The following is a 16,408-nucleotide window of genomic DNA, read 5'->3' as shown; positions in this document are numbered from 1 at the left end:
AGAAGACCGACAAGGGAGCGACAGGGTTGTTCTTTAGGTAGAACCAATATGAGTGCCACCCCATGTTGGATCTAGAGAGCTAGCAGGGCATGTACTCGGCCGCCCGCTACCCCTGGAGGTGGATGCTCATGTATCCCATCGACACTAGGGTCTCCTAGCGTCTCTCCTTCTTCTTGATCATGGAGATAGAGAAGAAATATCTTCACAACTCGAAGTGGGGCTCGATCCCCAAGTACCTCTCGCACATCACGATGAAGGTTGTTATGTGCTAGATCCCGTTGGGGTTCAAGTGCTGCAGCTCGATCTAATAGTGGTGCAGCAGACCCTGGAAGAACAGGTGAGGAGGAACCATGAGTCTACGCTCGGGAAGGGTGCGAAGGAGACGATGTAGCCGTCGGGCGGCGTTGGCACATCCTCATGGCCAGGCACAAGCCACTCTGCCATATCGGTCCTTCTACGAAGAAGACCACACTTGATGAGGCCCTCCATGCGTGCATGGGTAACATCGGAGCGATACCACAAATCCATGGAGGATGGAGGTGGCTGTGGAGAAGCAAAGGTGGCGGCGGAGAAACAGAAGCTACAGATATAGGGCTTCGACGGTGGATTAGCAAGCACGGTAGATCTAAACGGAGAAGGTAAGGCTGTGGTTTTTGGTGTGTAGAAACATGAAGGGGAGGCCGCTATTTATAGGACAGAGTAGGGCGAGAAGGCGAACCATCTGTCTAGGTTCACGCGCCCACTGTGCTGTGTCACATCACCTCCCTCTAAAGATCGTGCGCACACTATCTCTAGCTATGCCCTCAAAGGATACGCCGGATGATAGTTCGCTCGGTCGATGGGCCAATCATCGTCGCAGGTAAGGAGGGATATAGAGCTAAAAACGCTCCTATGGCCCATTTAGCACCAGGAGTTCGAATGCTGGCCCGTCGACAGGCTCACAGACGCTCTGGAGCACCCTTAGAGTGAGGGGTGGAAAGGGATGGGCCCACTATTGGCCAGTACCTAGGTGCATGAGCGTCGTGGGCATCCTGACCCATGTTGGAGTCTTGGTCGGTTCCCAGTCCATGGTTTTTCCTCGAAGAAAGGTAATGAGCCCTTGGGACCGGCTGAATGGACCCAAGAACTATATGGATTGGCCACCTTAGAGTCTGGAGTTGGTCACCAGCTAACCCATGCCGGACTCCTGCAAACAAGATGTCGGGGCCCCACTTGGACTAGCTCGTTAACAGCTCACCGAGCACCATATTTCGTCCATCAAGGAAAAATGTGGCACGGCTCAGCCCGTCCATTTTATCGGAAAAATGCTTTAGGGATGATGATCACAAAGATGAGCCAACCCTCGACTAGACCCTTGCTAAGCATGGGGGCTCGAGGGAAGTTGGACTCGCAAGGAGACCGAACGCGTTGTCATAGTACGATGGTGGACTGATCAGATCCTAGGGGACCGGAATCAAGAAAAATCTTTCTGACCTCCCGAATCCTGCGATTACATGCCCCAAGAAGACCGATCATGACAAAAGGGAATCAACGTCCTACCAGGACACATCGCGGGCTACGAAAAGAAGGCCAAGGCCCTTAGAGTCCTCCCGTCCGAAAAAAGCCTCCAAAGGAGTATTCTACTCCTCCGTAGGCTCGGGGGCTACTGTCACGTATCGATATTAGGGATACCCAAAGCAAGGAAGTCAGCGCCTCTGGATGGCTCGAGACATATTAAAAGGTCTCGCCCAACCCCAAGGTCATGTGCTCCGTCTCGTCTGATCTTAAGGCCGTGGGCTTCGTCTCGCCCGACCTCAAGGTCGCGGGCTCCGTCTCGCCTGACCCCTTGGGTGCAGGCTTCATCTTGCCTGACCCTAAGGACGCGGTTTTTGTCTCGCCCAACCTCAGGCTCCGTCTCGCCCGACCTCATGGACACGGGCTTCGTCTCGCTCGACCTCGAGGCCACGGGCTCCGTCTCACCCTACCCGTTGGGTGCAGGCTTCGTCTCACCCGACCCCAAGGGCGTGGGCTCCGTCTTGCCCAAGGTCGCAGGCTTCGTCTCACTTGACCTCAAGGACGCGGGTTCCATTTCGTCCGATGAGGACCCATACCGCCGCCAACCACTCTAGGTCTAAGCGTATGGTCCTAGGTCAAACTCTGACGCAAGGGAAAAGGCTGGCATGCCTTGATGTAACCTGTGGTCATGATGGGCCATACCTAGGGATTCGCATCAAGAACAATGTCAGACGTGCAGGTGTTGTTCTGCCTAATCCTCGTACGGACGCTGGCAGGCGTGTTAGTTCATCACGACATCCGCAGGTAGCCCTGGGCAAATTTTACCGAGAACTGAGAACCAAACCGAAAAAACCGAGAACCGAACCGAATTTACCGAGAACCAAAATCTCGGTTCCCTGTTTGGCTCCCATTTCCTAAGAACCAAAATTTGTTCGGTTAATTCAGTTCCTCCCCTCGGTTAACCGAACTAACCGAGGAACCGAACTCCTGTCTCCCGGAGACCTAAAGTCCCGCTGCACCCCTGCGACGGCTGACCTCCCGCGGCGCCGCATCCCCGCCTAGAGTCCGGCGCGCCCTCCCGAGTCACTGATTTTTTGGAAGCTAGAGTTGGTCGGTTAGTTCGGTTCGGAACCGGAACCGAACCGAACTAACTGAAGCCGAACTTCGTTGGTACCGATTTTTTGGAAGAACCGATCGGTACCGACTTTCCTGAGAACCAAAGAACCGAGGAACCAAGGATTCGGTTCGGTTCGGTTCGGTAGTACCGAATGCCCAGGGCTATCCGCAGGGATGGAGTGGAACGCCATGACCACCAGATGACGCCTGCATGTGGTGCCAGTGACAAACAAGACCGCAACATGGAGCCGTCCCTGTTGACATCTATAGGATCGGTAGGACCCGCATGAAGGAGAAGAAGGACCCGACAACCCTGGAAGTCTTCTTCTCTTCCTCGTCTTCTCTCTTTTCCTCCTCTGTAACCCGCGCTTTCCCTTCGCCTATAAAAGGGCAAACAGGGCGCCCCACGCAAAAGGAAGGGAAGATAAGAGCACGACACGAGCACACGGCTGAGCGGCAAGCGAGCTCTCAGCACCCGTTCACTCCTTCCACCAGAGACTTGGGATCCTCTCCCTCTCTCACCTATTTGTAACCCCTACTGCAAACCAAGTATCGGTAACACGAGCAGCAGCGAACTGGACGTAGGGACGTTCCGCCTAAACCAATATAAACCCTTGTGTCCATTGAGCACACCATCCGAGTCAGACGCGCAAATATAAATTTACTCATCGGTGGTCCGAAAACACCGACACCAAGACATAGTGTTCATTGGTATATGTGCAAGACTATCGCTTCGCAGCTCGCCAATCTATTTCCTTTTCTCATTCTCTTTCTTTCTCATTGGACAAAGTCTGACACATGCTAGCAGTGTTTTCCTAAACGCTAAACGGTAAACAGTCGGTCACCTACCGTTTAGCCATTATCCGGGCAAAATGTCCAATTAAACAGGCTAAACGGCCAATTAAACGGGGTAAGCGGGTGATTAAACGGAAACGGCGCACCACCATGTAGCGTTTACACGGTGTTTAAACGGGCTAAACGACCGTTTAGGCAAACAGTGCATGCTAGCGACTTCGACCACCGTTGAGGCCGCCCTTACGTGGTGGTTTTCCATTGTAAATAAACACATATGGAGCTTGATCTGGTCGTAAAGGAGAACATGGTTGGAGTTTAATCGGGAATGGGGAATGCAATTGGGGTTGGACTGATTTTATAGGCCAGAAGAAGTGGTGGGCCGTGGCATGCAACACTAGAATTCCCTCTCACAAATATATGCATTATGTCTCATCGGTTATAGAAGGTGAGGAGAGTACCAAACCAAAAACGTCAGAGCAAAATAGATCGGCAGAAAATAGGAATGTAAGAATTCATTTTTCTAGCTAAGATCAAACAGCTAAAATGATAGCGATGACGTGACTCCATGTGATTCGTTTCTTTATAGCAATCAATGATCACTAGTGGCCTCCGTCTGTATAGCCGTACAGGAGATAGGAATAGGATTAAAGCTAATACGTACTCGGCACACGGTGTGGGGACACAGGCATGCATGATGACGAGGTTGGACGCAGGTCATGCAACGACGCGCACCGATTCCCGCATGAAGGACGTGGGATACCACCCAGTGGCCACCACCACGCACCCCCACGCCCCACAGCGCCAAGCAGTACATGTGACCTATCCAGTTTGAAAAATGGATACGTATGTAGCACTTTCATTTGTATTTGACAAAAATTATTCAATTATGGACTATTTAGGCTTAAAAGATTCGTCTCGTCAATTACGGGCAAACTGTGCAATTAGTTGTTCTTTTTACCTATATTTATTGCTCCATGCATATGCCGCAAGATTCGATGTGACGGAGAATCTTGGAAAATTTTGGATTTTGGGTGGGATCTAAACACCCCGAAGCCCAAGCAAAAGCGGCCCGGCCGGCGCGCGCATCTCGCCGCCTCCTCTTGTCCCCGTCCACCGCCGAGCCTACCGCGCGCCATGCAAAGGCAGCTTGCTTTGCGGCCGCACAGCCCCGCCCCGCCTCGCCCGGCCCTCACGTCAACCCGCACTCGACGACGGACGCACCATGCGCGCGCGTGCTTCGCCGGCCCCCTCGTCCCATCGGCCCTCCCCGCACGTCCGCAACGACGACGACAGCGTCGGCTGACGAGAGCCGCACTGGGCGGGCATGCAGTGCAGCGCCCACACACACACGACGACGATAAATCCCTCCCCCAGCGAGCTCACGCTCACGCGCGCCGCCGTACGCCAGCCACGGCAACCGGCACAAAGGCAGGAGAGAATTGATTGCGAGCACCCCACCCGAGTTAACACGCGAGCCCCATCGGCACACAGCTTAGCTAGCTCGATCGATCGCGGGCCAGCAGGCCAGCCAGCGCTTGCTGCACGGCAGCACCCCCGGCACAGCACCCGTGACGTGATGTGTCCTCAACTGACAACAGCTAGCTACCCCACAGCTAAGGATGGCAACCGGATGTGCCCGTCGGGTATCGTCGGAACTGTTTCCGATGTGTCCTCAACTGACAACAGCTAGCTACCCCACAGCTAAGGATGGCAACCGGATGTGCCCGTCGGGTATCGCCGGAACTGTTTCCTTTTCCGTTACAGAGAATTCATCCCTTCTCCGTCTCTGTCACCGTCCTCGTTAATTGTCTCGGGTATAGATTCTTGCCCATCCCCGTACCCGTCGGGCATCGGTCGGGTAACAGATACCCGACGGGTACTGCATACCCGATAAACAAGGACACTTGGGGTCGTAGCTTTGCAATCGGAGACGTTTCTTTTTCACCCAGGTATAAGTGTCGGAGTCTCAGAGATGCCGAGGAGAAGGAGCGAGGTTGCGAGGAGGACGAGCAAAGGTGGCAGAGAGACCGAACTGAGGAAGCGAGGGGTACAAGCGCTCGTGAGGTAGGCGTGCTTGTGCTGCTGACGGAGATAGTGAGGAAAAATTAAACTAGAGTTCCTAGAACATACAAATTATATATATATATATATATATGATTGTTCAAATTTGAGCCAAAATACCTATGTTGAGCTTATTTGGGCCTAATACTCGCATGACAACTCAAAGAGTTTTCCAATGGGTAATGGGGACGAGTAAACAGAGAACGTTCATATACCCGCTATACCCGTCAGGATAAATTCTTACCTATTTAGATATCCACGGGTAAAGATATAATCCCATCCATATTTCCTAATAAATTAAATACCTGTCGGTATCGGGAGGTCGTTGCCATCTTTACCCACAGCACCGAGCCGAGTACACGTACTGCGGTCAAGCGCCCTGCAGCTTCTAGCCTCAGCTCGCTAGCTGGTGTCCGTCCTACTTGTATTGTTACGTCCCTGCACACAGAGAGTGAGAGAGAGCTAGGGCGAAGTGAGGCCGGGATTGATGGCGGGGATGGCTGCGGCGGCAGGGTCGTCGTCGACGTCCGGCGCGGCGATGCTGTGCGGAAAGGAGGAGAAGGGCTGGGCGTGCAGAAGGCGCCCGGGAGCTGCCCCTACTGCGGCGGCGGGGTGGCGGCCACGGACGTGGAGGCCAAGTGGGTGCTCTGCTGCCTGCCGCTCTGCCTCAGGACCAAGCGGAGGTTCGCCTGCACCGCCTGCGCCAGGCGCCTCGTCACCTACCCGGACATTCTGCATGACTAGAAGCGAAGATCGACATCATCTCGACCGCGGGTCCTTCCGATCCCTTCCGTTTCTTCTTCATCTCCATCCGGCACTCCCATCTCCAGACGAAGCGATCGAAGAGATGTGGTTTTGGTGGTCGCCCGTTTTGGTAAGAAGTTGAACTCGAACTTGAACTTGTTGGCAACTTTAGCCTACTAGCTAGATCGGTTTTCAGTGCGGATATATATGCTCTTGGCGTTTTCGAAGTTGGCGTTTTTGCTTATATATGAGATCGAAGGCTCGTGGTTAAGCTATCCAAGGATGTTCTTTTATCTTCGTTCACACATTCGCTGCCGATCGATGGATTGCTTGTTCAGAGAAAGAACACAAAAAATTGCGGCTTTTCTTTGGCCGTCACCTACATACGTCTACGTACGGTGCGTGATGTGTCGCAGACTCTCGACCAGCCCGATCACACGGTAACCCGAGCGAAAAAGACGTACCCCCTACTACGTCTACGAAGTGAGTCCAAGTGTGTGATGGGCTGATGGCAGATTCCCGCTGGATTTGCGTGGACTAGTATTCTGGTGCACAACGGTGTCATTGTCGATCCATTGATAGAGCCTGCAGCCTCCAGGTTATCGCGGACCCGGCCATCCTCTCGCCACACACCCCTTCTGCTATGTACTCTATAATTGATCAAACTTAAGATACTAAACTACGATACTGTGCTAGAATTGCATTCTTTCCACGTAGATCTCACGTGTCATATCCTGCTCCTCCTTCTTCACTTCTTTTCCTGTTCCACACGTGCTTCCCCATGCCATTGGTCGCCACTAGGTTAGGGGCAAGGAGTCAACGGTTTAGGACTTTAGGTTCTGGGGTTTCAGGTTTGTAGCTCGATGGTTGTCAATTTTGCAACTATCTAAGGTTAAAAGGATGTCTGGGTGTTAGGATAGCCGAGACGAGGCGCTGGGACACCATTGTTTGGGAGATGTAGTTCCGTTTTGGGTACGACATAGTTGGAGGTGGTGGTGACATAGGACGAACGATAAAATGATGGCTACATAGCGTTGCTAACTTGTTGTCAGCCCTAGGTGCAAAAGTGGTGACGACACCTAGTCATGAGAGTGGCTTCCTGGAAGCGTTGGCGTCTAGGCAAGACGCGGTCCATGGGGGTCAGTTCGGATCAGATCAGATGTAGGTAGTTAGATATAAGAGACAAATCAAGAATAGGTAGAAGAGGATGGATGATATGAGTGGTATGTAGGTCGTTATTTTGCCCCCAAAAAAGTCCATTTTATCTCTCTTTTACTATCGATGGACTCTAGGTTTCCTTTTAAACTCTAAACCGGATAACTTTTCTCCAGCTCTCAAAACCATATAAATTACCTTCCTACCCCTCTTAAAAGTGGGGTTAAGGTGATTTCATCCTTTTTAGTTGAGAAACAAATCAGTAACCTGATAAGATTTGTATAAACCAAAAAATATCTTCAAGCTCCTAAGAATTCCAAGAAAAATCTAAGAGACAAATTGGGACACAAAAACATAATAAAATATCTAGAGCACATGAAAATATCTCAATAAACTTCCAAAAGATGGATTTAGCTCTAGGAAAATATAAAAAATTTCTAGAAATATTCAAAAAAATTCCTAAACATTCTAATTGATGTTTAAGAACATTTTAAGATGTCCCACAACAAATGCAACTAGCGTGAATGTGGCACACATTCATGCTGGTTGCATATCGTGTTTTTGTTGTGGAAAGTTTTCAAACTGTAATTAAACACGTTAAAAAGTTTTGGATTCCCCTTTTTTTTTAGATATTCTTCCGTTGTTTCAAGAGATAAATCTAACTTTCGAAAACTTTTAAAGATATTTTCATGAGCTCTAAATATTTTACTTAGGTTTCTCATATGCCAATCTATCTCTAGGATTTTTCTTACAATTTTTCTAAGTTTGAAGATATTTTCTTAGTTTAAAAACCTTATCGGGGTGTTTCACTAGATTTGGATTTTAAAGCAAAAAGGATACCAACCACGTTGCAAACCACACTAACCGGGCAAAGGTACATGGACGGGTAATCTAAATTGGTTTTGAGAGTCGAAATAGATAATTTGTTTGCTTTCTAATTCGGTGATCAAATGTGAACTCAGAAGACGATGTGACAAACCTCTCCGAGAGTCGAAAGAGACAAGTTGTGGTTAAATAAACTTCGACAATAATACTTAGGAGAGTAAAATATTTTTTCTATTCTACTCCCTCCATTCCAATATAAGTCATTTCAACTTTTTTGGAGAGCCAAAGCATCTCAAGTTTGACCAAAATTATAGAAAATTACAAAGATTTATTACATCAAATAGGTATATGCTATGAAAACTACAATTAATGAAGAATCTAATGATACTTATTTTTGGTATCCTAAATATTAATGTTTTATTATATAAATTTGGTCAAACTTTAAAAAACTTTGACTCTCCCAAAAAAGTTTAAAATGACTTATAATTTGGGAGGGAGTGTCATCTACTCCCCATTCTAAATTACATTACAGTTAAATAATAAGTCACCTTGTTTTTCTAATATAATAGTTTTTTTACTAAGAAAAACTATATATATGCCGAGAGAATCAATCAATAGACTATATATTGCGTGCGATTTGACCTGTCCACAGTCCACACGGCGGTGCTTATCGATCCACTAACAACAAAAGCAACGCTCCTCTCGCTGCTGAGCCCACCCACCGGCCCGGTCATCTGAACCATTCGGCCCAAACAAGAACGGGACGCGGATACTGCCCGCCCGATCCAGTTCTGGACCACTTACCTTCATCTTTCTGGCAACCAAATACTGATGTTTATACAATTGCTTATCACGAAGCTAAATGATCTGTCATCGATGTAAACTGATGGAACCAGGACAGTACCCGTAGCATATCTACGCATGGAGTGGACAAGATCAGCACAGAGAAGCCTGCTGTTCAGGGCGATGAGCTCAAGATTTCTGATATCCAGATCTTTTCTTGAGATTCCAAGACTGATGTGGAGTGCTTGACTAACCGGTGCTGCAGCAGCATACTACTCCATCAATAATCATCCATCCCCCAGACAACCTGAGCTGGTCTAAGTGGTTAATTATTGCCGCTGCTTCCTTGGATTAGAATCCGTTGACTGGCCTCTACCACCGGTTACTTTTGCTGACATTGGAGTCCATGTCCAATCAACGAAGCACCCAACTTGCAATGTTTTGACCTTGTCTACTCCACACATTTTCTTTTCGCAATTCGCCACTCTAGGTACTGAATCGACCGCATGCAATTCATGACACTCCCTTTTCACATCCAGATATTCACACTAAGTAGCAACTTTTGGCACCCTTCCTCACCTATAGTCCGGACTCTGAAGGGCGGCCTTCATGAGGCAATCAAGGGATCACGCTTAGCATAATCAGGCTGAAGACTAATTATGCTGTCACTCATTAAAATACGTTCATAGCTTGGTTGATCTAGGACAATATTGTATGATGATGCATGCTGCAAGCATGCAACAAAGGACAGACCCACTAGCAGGCAGAAGCAAAAACAAAACAGAGGTTTCACATGCGTTTGAGCAGACCATCGGCAAGCTGACATTTGACCCTCTCACAGTTAAACCCACCACTAATTGAAGTTGGGCAGACAAGCTAAAAAAATGGCAACAACATTAACAATCACAAGAAGATGCTTCCTCATGTGGTCCACACCGCTGAATCCCTAGGAGCCAGTCGCTTTGGACTCTTCAATGCAAGCTGCATAATGCCTTTAACCATCAAATTAACAATTCTGTAACTAGATACTCTAGCTTGCTAAGCATAATCCATGGCAGATACACAGATTGAGAGTTTAGTGTACAGAGTTACTACTAGTATCTGGAAAGGTGCACGCAGGCAGCAAGGGAGCCAGAGACTGAATCGAAGCAAGCTGCAGGCTCCAAAGTCTCTCCCCAAATATGTCAGGCTGGATTGGTCTGACGATCTTGCCATGCAATTTGAGAACCACTTCTATTACTTTATCCTAATTAGTAATGAGATCAGACAGAAATTTGCAGATCACGTGTCTCTGGACAAAGGAATCAACTGGTAGGAATCTTTAGTACCAAGTTGCCCGGTTTAACGGTTCAATCTTCCGTACTCAAAGCTCCACCTTTACTTTGAATCTAAAACAGTAACAAAAAAATATATAAAAAATAGAATCAAGGATTTTTTTTTCCTCCTCTGCATTTCTCTCTAGGGTCCTATTTTAGCTTCCCCTATTTCTCTGCCTCAGATGATCTTCAGGTCTTCAAGATATCCCATTTGTTTGCACTCTTGCATGCATTCACTGCTACATTCCTAGAATCCTACCGCTGCCTACCCAGAAATCTAAATTCCAAGAAGAACATAGTAGAGTATCGTGATCGGAAGCGCGATGAGCATCCCAAATATAACCCTGAAAAAATCACATTGCAAGCATGCAAGATGTTAACTTTCTGCAACAGCTAAGCACGAGATGTATATCTGCAAACGTTGAGCATATAATTGCTTACGCTGTGCTAAGTATTTGAGGATGGCAGTTGTATTCCTTGGCAAACACAAAGGGAACGATGCCTTGTGGAAGTGCAGCCTGTTGATCAATCACATGCACGTTCCAATATTTACAGTAATCAGTATGATTGTCACTTTCCCCCTTAGAAAGGCTTGGAAATTAGAGCACGGTATGTATAGCGTTGATGCCAACCTGGACGATGGCAACGTGCAGGAGCACTCCCCGGAGCCCAATGGCGATGGAGGTGGCCGCGATCACCGCCGGACCAGTCAAAAATCTCACGGCCATGGCGAACGTTCGCCACCCTCTTACCACAAGAGATGATCTTTGGTTGCAGAGCCATGAACAGACCTAGGTCAAATGTTGCACCGTCAGAATTTCTCGGTTGAGGTAAATAACATCTCTAATAGTCTAATGAACAAGCATCAAAATGCCAACGGTGTACCTAAGCTGAACATAGCCATGCCTAGCCCTGCATCGGACAATATAGATATTGATCCCTTTATAATTGAGGGCATCTGGATGTTGAACCTGAAATATCAGGAAATAAAATTGTTAATCAGGTCCATGTTAACCAGTAGTATAAGCATGATAAGGGCAGTCCCAACCTGAAACTACACGTGGTTTCTATAGCATTAAATACCTTGCCAACTAAGCAAAAACACACCTGAGTTAAGGAAGAGAGAGAGGAGAAATAGTAGAAACCGTTTCTCATATGAGAAACGAAGTCTTCTCGTGCACAAGACAGAAGGAAACGGTGTATTTAGCGTTGGGCCGTTCCGCGTCGTTTCCTCAGCTCTCGTCGCGCCCCCCATGTGGATCCCCTGCGCATGCAGCCGCGCACCTGCACCCCCCGCGCTCGCGAAGCTCCCTGCTGCGCGCGCCTGCACTCCCCCCGTGAGCGCACACGCCATTCTAAAAGCTGATTCTTTTTCTGTCAAGAAAAAGTAGTTCAGCTAATAGCTACGTAGTAGCAGTTCGCACTAGTTGCTTCCTTTTAAGAAGGATGAATTTTAGAACAGCAGGTTACAGTTGCACTCGGTACATTTAATTGCACAATTTTCTACTGAACCCTCGACGTGAGATGAACTGCTAGTATTTTGTTTGCATAAGTTTTACTGTATGTGTGAATGAGATAGAACTAGATGTATACGTGTAGGCCACTTTGTTGCTACCACATCTGATCCATCTGTTTTTTTTTGGTGTATTTAAGTTGTCTTCGACATAGAAACTGCTATAGAAATTATGGGTTGGAAGGGATAGTTTCTAAGTATCATTAATTATATTCTCTCCCTCTTGGAAAGTGTCCATGGAAACCATGGATTGGGAGTGCCCTAAGGGCAGTCCCAATGCTAGAAACTACATATAGTTTCTGTACCTATTAATTTTCATAGACACTATATATAGAAACCATGGTTCTAATGGATAGTTTCTACAGAACAACTTTTTATCCAATCACATACACTCTCTCTTCATTCTCTAGCAATCACATTCCTTCATGTCTTGATTCTCGTGTAGACATGGTTTCTAATTTAGACCCAGTTTCTATGATTTTTGTTCTCTCTCTTCAATAACTACCTTGCCACATCAGCAAAAACGCTTAGGTGGCAATACAATTAATATCCATAGAAACTATAGTGGTTTTCTGCATTGGGAGTGCCCTAACAGAATCAATGTATTGCAGATGCTGTTATATATAGCATGTGCCACTCCCTCCTAGAAATGCCTGCTGTTTTCAGCTCCCCCTCCTAGATGTGCCTTGCCATGCATCTCGAGTAGTAAAATAGTACAACGATCAACGATGAGTGATGCAAATGATTGTACTTCTCAAGACACGACGCATCGTGCATGCATTTTAGTTGGATGGTGGATGAACTTGTCAGTCGATCATGTCTGTGGCGTCCAGATGGATGGAGACAAACACGGCAGCCGCCGCGGCTGATTTGGTCTGCTGCAAAGCTCCAGGCCTCACACATAAGACCTGCATCTGCGTCTGCATCTTCCCTGCATGTGCCAGATCCGAGACGGACGTACCCTCTCATGTGCTCTCACATGCAAATGCTAATCCTAGAGAGAGTAACAAGCAACCTAGTAGTAGTAATAAGGAACGGACATGGCCATAATCTTGATTTATTTTGTATATATCTCGAACCCAGTCAATCGACAAGCCTCCCTTTGGATTCGGTTGAATCTTGCTGGAATTGAACTGCTATACTTTTGGAATTCATGTAGGAGCTACTCATGCATGAATGATGAATCCATGGATGGATATGTAGGAGCAAGCAAGCGTTTTTAAAGTTTGCACGCACCTGAACGAGACAAGGGACCAGACGAGGCCGATGAGGCTGGAGTAGGTGTTGGGGTTCCTGATGAGCTTCCGCCACACCATGATGAGGATGAGGCGCGTCATGACGCTTGCCGGCGGCATCGGGTGCGCGGCCTCCTCCAGCCCCGGCGCGTCGGCGCCCTTCTTGCGCGGGGCCACGTACGGCGAGCCCGACACGGGGAACTTGGCGGCCAGGCCCGTCGCGGGGCTCTTCAGGCCGTCCTCGATCTCCAGGTCGCCGCCGTTGGCCCCGGGGGTCCGGCTTCTTGGCCGGCGTCACAGTCCCACTCACGCCTGAAGTAAGGAGATGACACGCAGGGACGACGGACAACATTAATTGATCAGTGCTTGCTAACGATCTTAAAGTGTGCTAGCTGCGATCACCATCACCCGCCGCCTGTTGTGACAGAGGAAGTCAGAGGAAGGAATGTTGGTGTATGGTGTGTCACCTTTTGGGGTGGCGCCGTCGATCGGCATCGGTGGCGGTGGCGCGGCAGCGAAGTCGGTGGAGGCGGCGTGGTTGACGGCGTTGCGGAGGTTGGCCTCCGACACGGGCGACGCGCTGGAGCTCCACACGAACATGTGCAGCTCCTTGTTGGAGTTGGAATTGGAGCCCCCGAGCTCCTTCTTCCTAATAATATCATTGCCAAATGTAAATTCCAAGTTTATCATCATTAGCAGATTCAACATACATAAGACAAATTTCAAGGAACGGAAGCACTAGCGAACAAAAAAAAAAAAATGGTCAGACAGTAGGCGTACCGTGGCGGTGGCATCATGCCGGGGTTGGGCGCGGGGTACGCCGTGGCGTCGCCGCCCTTCCCAGACGCGAACTTGTTGGCCACCTGCTCGTCGAGCCCCGTCGCGCGTGCGCCGGCGGCGCCGGGCTGCGCGAGCGGGCTGGCCATCTTGCTCCCGTTGAACATGGCGTAGAAGTCGGACTGGTTGAAGCTGGAGCCGCGGGGCGTGGGCTCCCGCGAGGTCTGCAGCGAGTAGATCTCGACGCCCGTGAGGTTGGAGGCGCGCGGGGTCATGGCCGAGGACGGGCCGTAGGGTCGGTACCCGACGCCGGAGCGCGCGGCCCCGTAGCCGCCGCCGCCGCCGCCCGTGGTGGACGCGGAGGCCGAGCGGCGGATGACGACGTGGACGCGGCCGTCGCTGCCGACCTCGGCGTCCGCGTGCAGCGCCTCGCGTCCGTTGAGCGAGACGACGTCGGAGTCGACCCTGAAGGAGGCGATGCTGGCGCCGACGTCGGGCGGGAACTGCTCGGAGATGAGCGCCTTGGCGCCGCGGTACTCGAAGAGGAAGAGCATGAGCGTGTACCAGATGACGCTCTGAAGCACCACGATCTGCACCATGAGGTTGCCCGAGAAGTCGCCGTACATGGCGCGGAGCAGCGGGATGCCCATCACCAGCGTGTTGGGCAGCGTGGACAGCGAGAAGAGCGTGATTGTCCAGTCCAGCGACGACGCCGCCGCTCCCCGGCGGTAGCGGGAGAGCACGTTGTGCCACACCGCCAGCGCCGCCAGGATGACGACCTTCTGGAGCGAGTCGGCGGCCAGGAACCGGTACTGCATCGCGTAGGGGTCGCAGCTGGAGATGAAGTGGAAGGAGAGCAGCGGCACGGCGAAGACGGCCACGAAGCGGTTGATGCCGGAGCACTGGTCCGGCGTGAAGATGCCCCACCACCGCACCGACCCGTACGCCAGGAACATGGCCACGTACAGCGGCACGATCGCCGCCAGGACGTCGTAGATGTCCCGCCCGGTGATCATCGCGGCGGTGGCGGCGACGACGACGACGACGCTGATAGCTGCTGCTTAGCTTGTGCTTGTGGTACGGTGGCCAGCTAGCTATTCCTTTGGTTTTCCTTTCTACAAAGATCTGATGGTAGCTGACGCAAACCGTCAACAAAGTGTGAGAACAGAAGCTCAAGAGATAGTTATATAGGAGGCGATCGATGCTCGCGCGACAGGTTCTTAATAAGATAATCGCAGAGACTCACAGTGTTAGTACTTAGTACTCCACTAATTGAGCTGTTAATCAACTAAAGCAAGGCATGCGAGCATGGTGGTGTACGTAGAGAATCCAAGGGGCGGCGTACACAGTTGCAGGTAGATACACACTACACTGCGTACCTGCAGGCCGCGACGTGCAAACACTGTCGTATTCGTGTGTGGCTACGGCTACTTCGTAGGTAGTACAACCTGAGCCCTAGCTAGCTTCTATACCAGATTAAATGCGTGCAAGCTCGAGGATGCTCGAGACAAGCTCCATGGCCCATGGTGCATGCATGCACATTGATCAAGGATGGTCTTGACATGGTCACATGGATAAAGAGACTCTAGGCTCCGTCCGCAACTAATGGATCCAGCTGATAAGCTGATAAAATGTTTTGTCGTGAGAGAAAAATACTATAGATTCTAGCCGATAAGTCATGAGAGAAAAATGCTGTAGCTGATAAGTTGAAGAAAATAGACCCGCAGAGGCGCACGGCAGTAGTACGTACGACCAGAGATGGGGCTCCGGTTGGCCCGCTGCAGTCCCGTTGCAAATTGCACGACGCGACACCGACAAGGCGACCCTGGTAAAGTATTGGACAGGAGGCAGTTACCGTTAGATCTTTAGGGTCGGCCACCGTAGAAAGATTTGGGCTGTATAGGATCGAAACCATGGTGAATAGACCTGATCCACCAATTTTTTTTTTCAAGGCAAAATTTCCCAACGCGTCTCAAGCAGCATCCAAACTGAGAAGAAACAGGGCAAATAATAATAGAAATCAAGAATCACATGTACTAGGGGCGCATATCGAGAAGTGTGCTTAGGCTGGTAGATGCACCGGTGTTTAAGAGTGAGAGCATCTCCGTCTTTCTTACCCGGTTACCCCCATTCTTATTTGTACCTTATTCTTATTTCATTGCCACTAAAAAGATTTCAAGAGAATGGTTAGTTTTATTAACAGAGGCGGCCCAAAATTTACCGTACGGGAGGTCCAAAAGGTGGTAACACCAGAAGCGGTGAGGCGGCAGAAGCCCTTCTCTTGTGACGATCTGGTGATGGGTGTTCGCCGGTGTGTAGAACATACGGCGACATTCCGACACGGTGGGGCTCGGCCACAAATCGAGGCGGATTTGTTGACCCAGCATCTCCATGCACCTAGGAGGACCAGCGGAAGGTACAACACTTGGGACTTGTTGTCCTCGGACGAAGTCTTCTTAAGGCTTTGTTTGGACGTAGTCGGATTCGCATCAATCCACATATGTTGAGATGGATTAGACTGGAATTTGAACTAAATTCCACCCCAATACATGTGGATTGAGGTAAATCCGATAACATCTAAACAAAGCCTAAAG

At 49.6% G+C, this 16,408-nt stretch overlaps 1 protein-coding gene and 1 pseudogene across 1 annotated transcript; one reads left to right on the top strand and one right to left on the bottom strand.

Annotated features, from left to right (window-relative positions):
* Nucleotides 1-5,839: 5,839 nt before the first annotated feature.
* On the top strand, nucleotides 5,840-11,084 carry LOC136521242 (uncharacterized; annotated as a pseudogene).
* Nucleotides 10,516-14,939, bottom strand: LOC136521241 (auxin efflux carrier component 2-like). The gene is given in 9 exon segments (XM_066514945.1): nucleotides 10,516-10,633; nucleotides 10,731-10,807; nucleotides 10,922-11,026; nucleotides 11,028-11,080; nucleotides 11,175-11,260; nucleotides 13,039-13,310; nucleotides 13,312-13,349; nucleotides 13,505-13,686; nucleotides 13,818-14,939. Coding segments are annotated over 9 exon segments (1,893 nt in total). The 5' UTR covers nucleotides 14,831-14,939; the 3' UTR covers nucleotides 10,516-10,566.
* Between the last annotated feature and the right edge of the window lie 1,469 nt (nucleotides 14,940-16,408).

The sequence above is a fragment of the Miscanthus floridulus genome, chromosome 18 (genome assembly GCF_019320115.1).
Source record: "Miscanthus floridulus cultivar M001 chromosome 18, ASM1932011v1, whole genome shotgun sequence".
Classification (NCBI taxonomy): domain Eukaryota; kingdom Viridiplantae; phylum Streptophyta; class Magnoliopsida; order Poales; family Poaceae; genus Miscanthus; species Miscanthus floridulus.
This window is presented reverse-complemented; position numbering and strand designations above follow the sequence as displayed.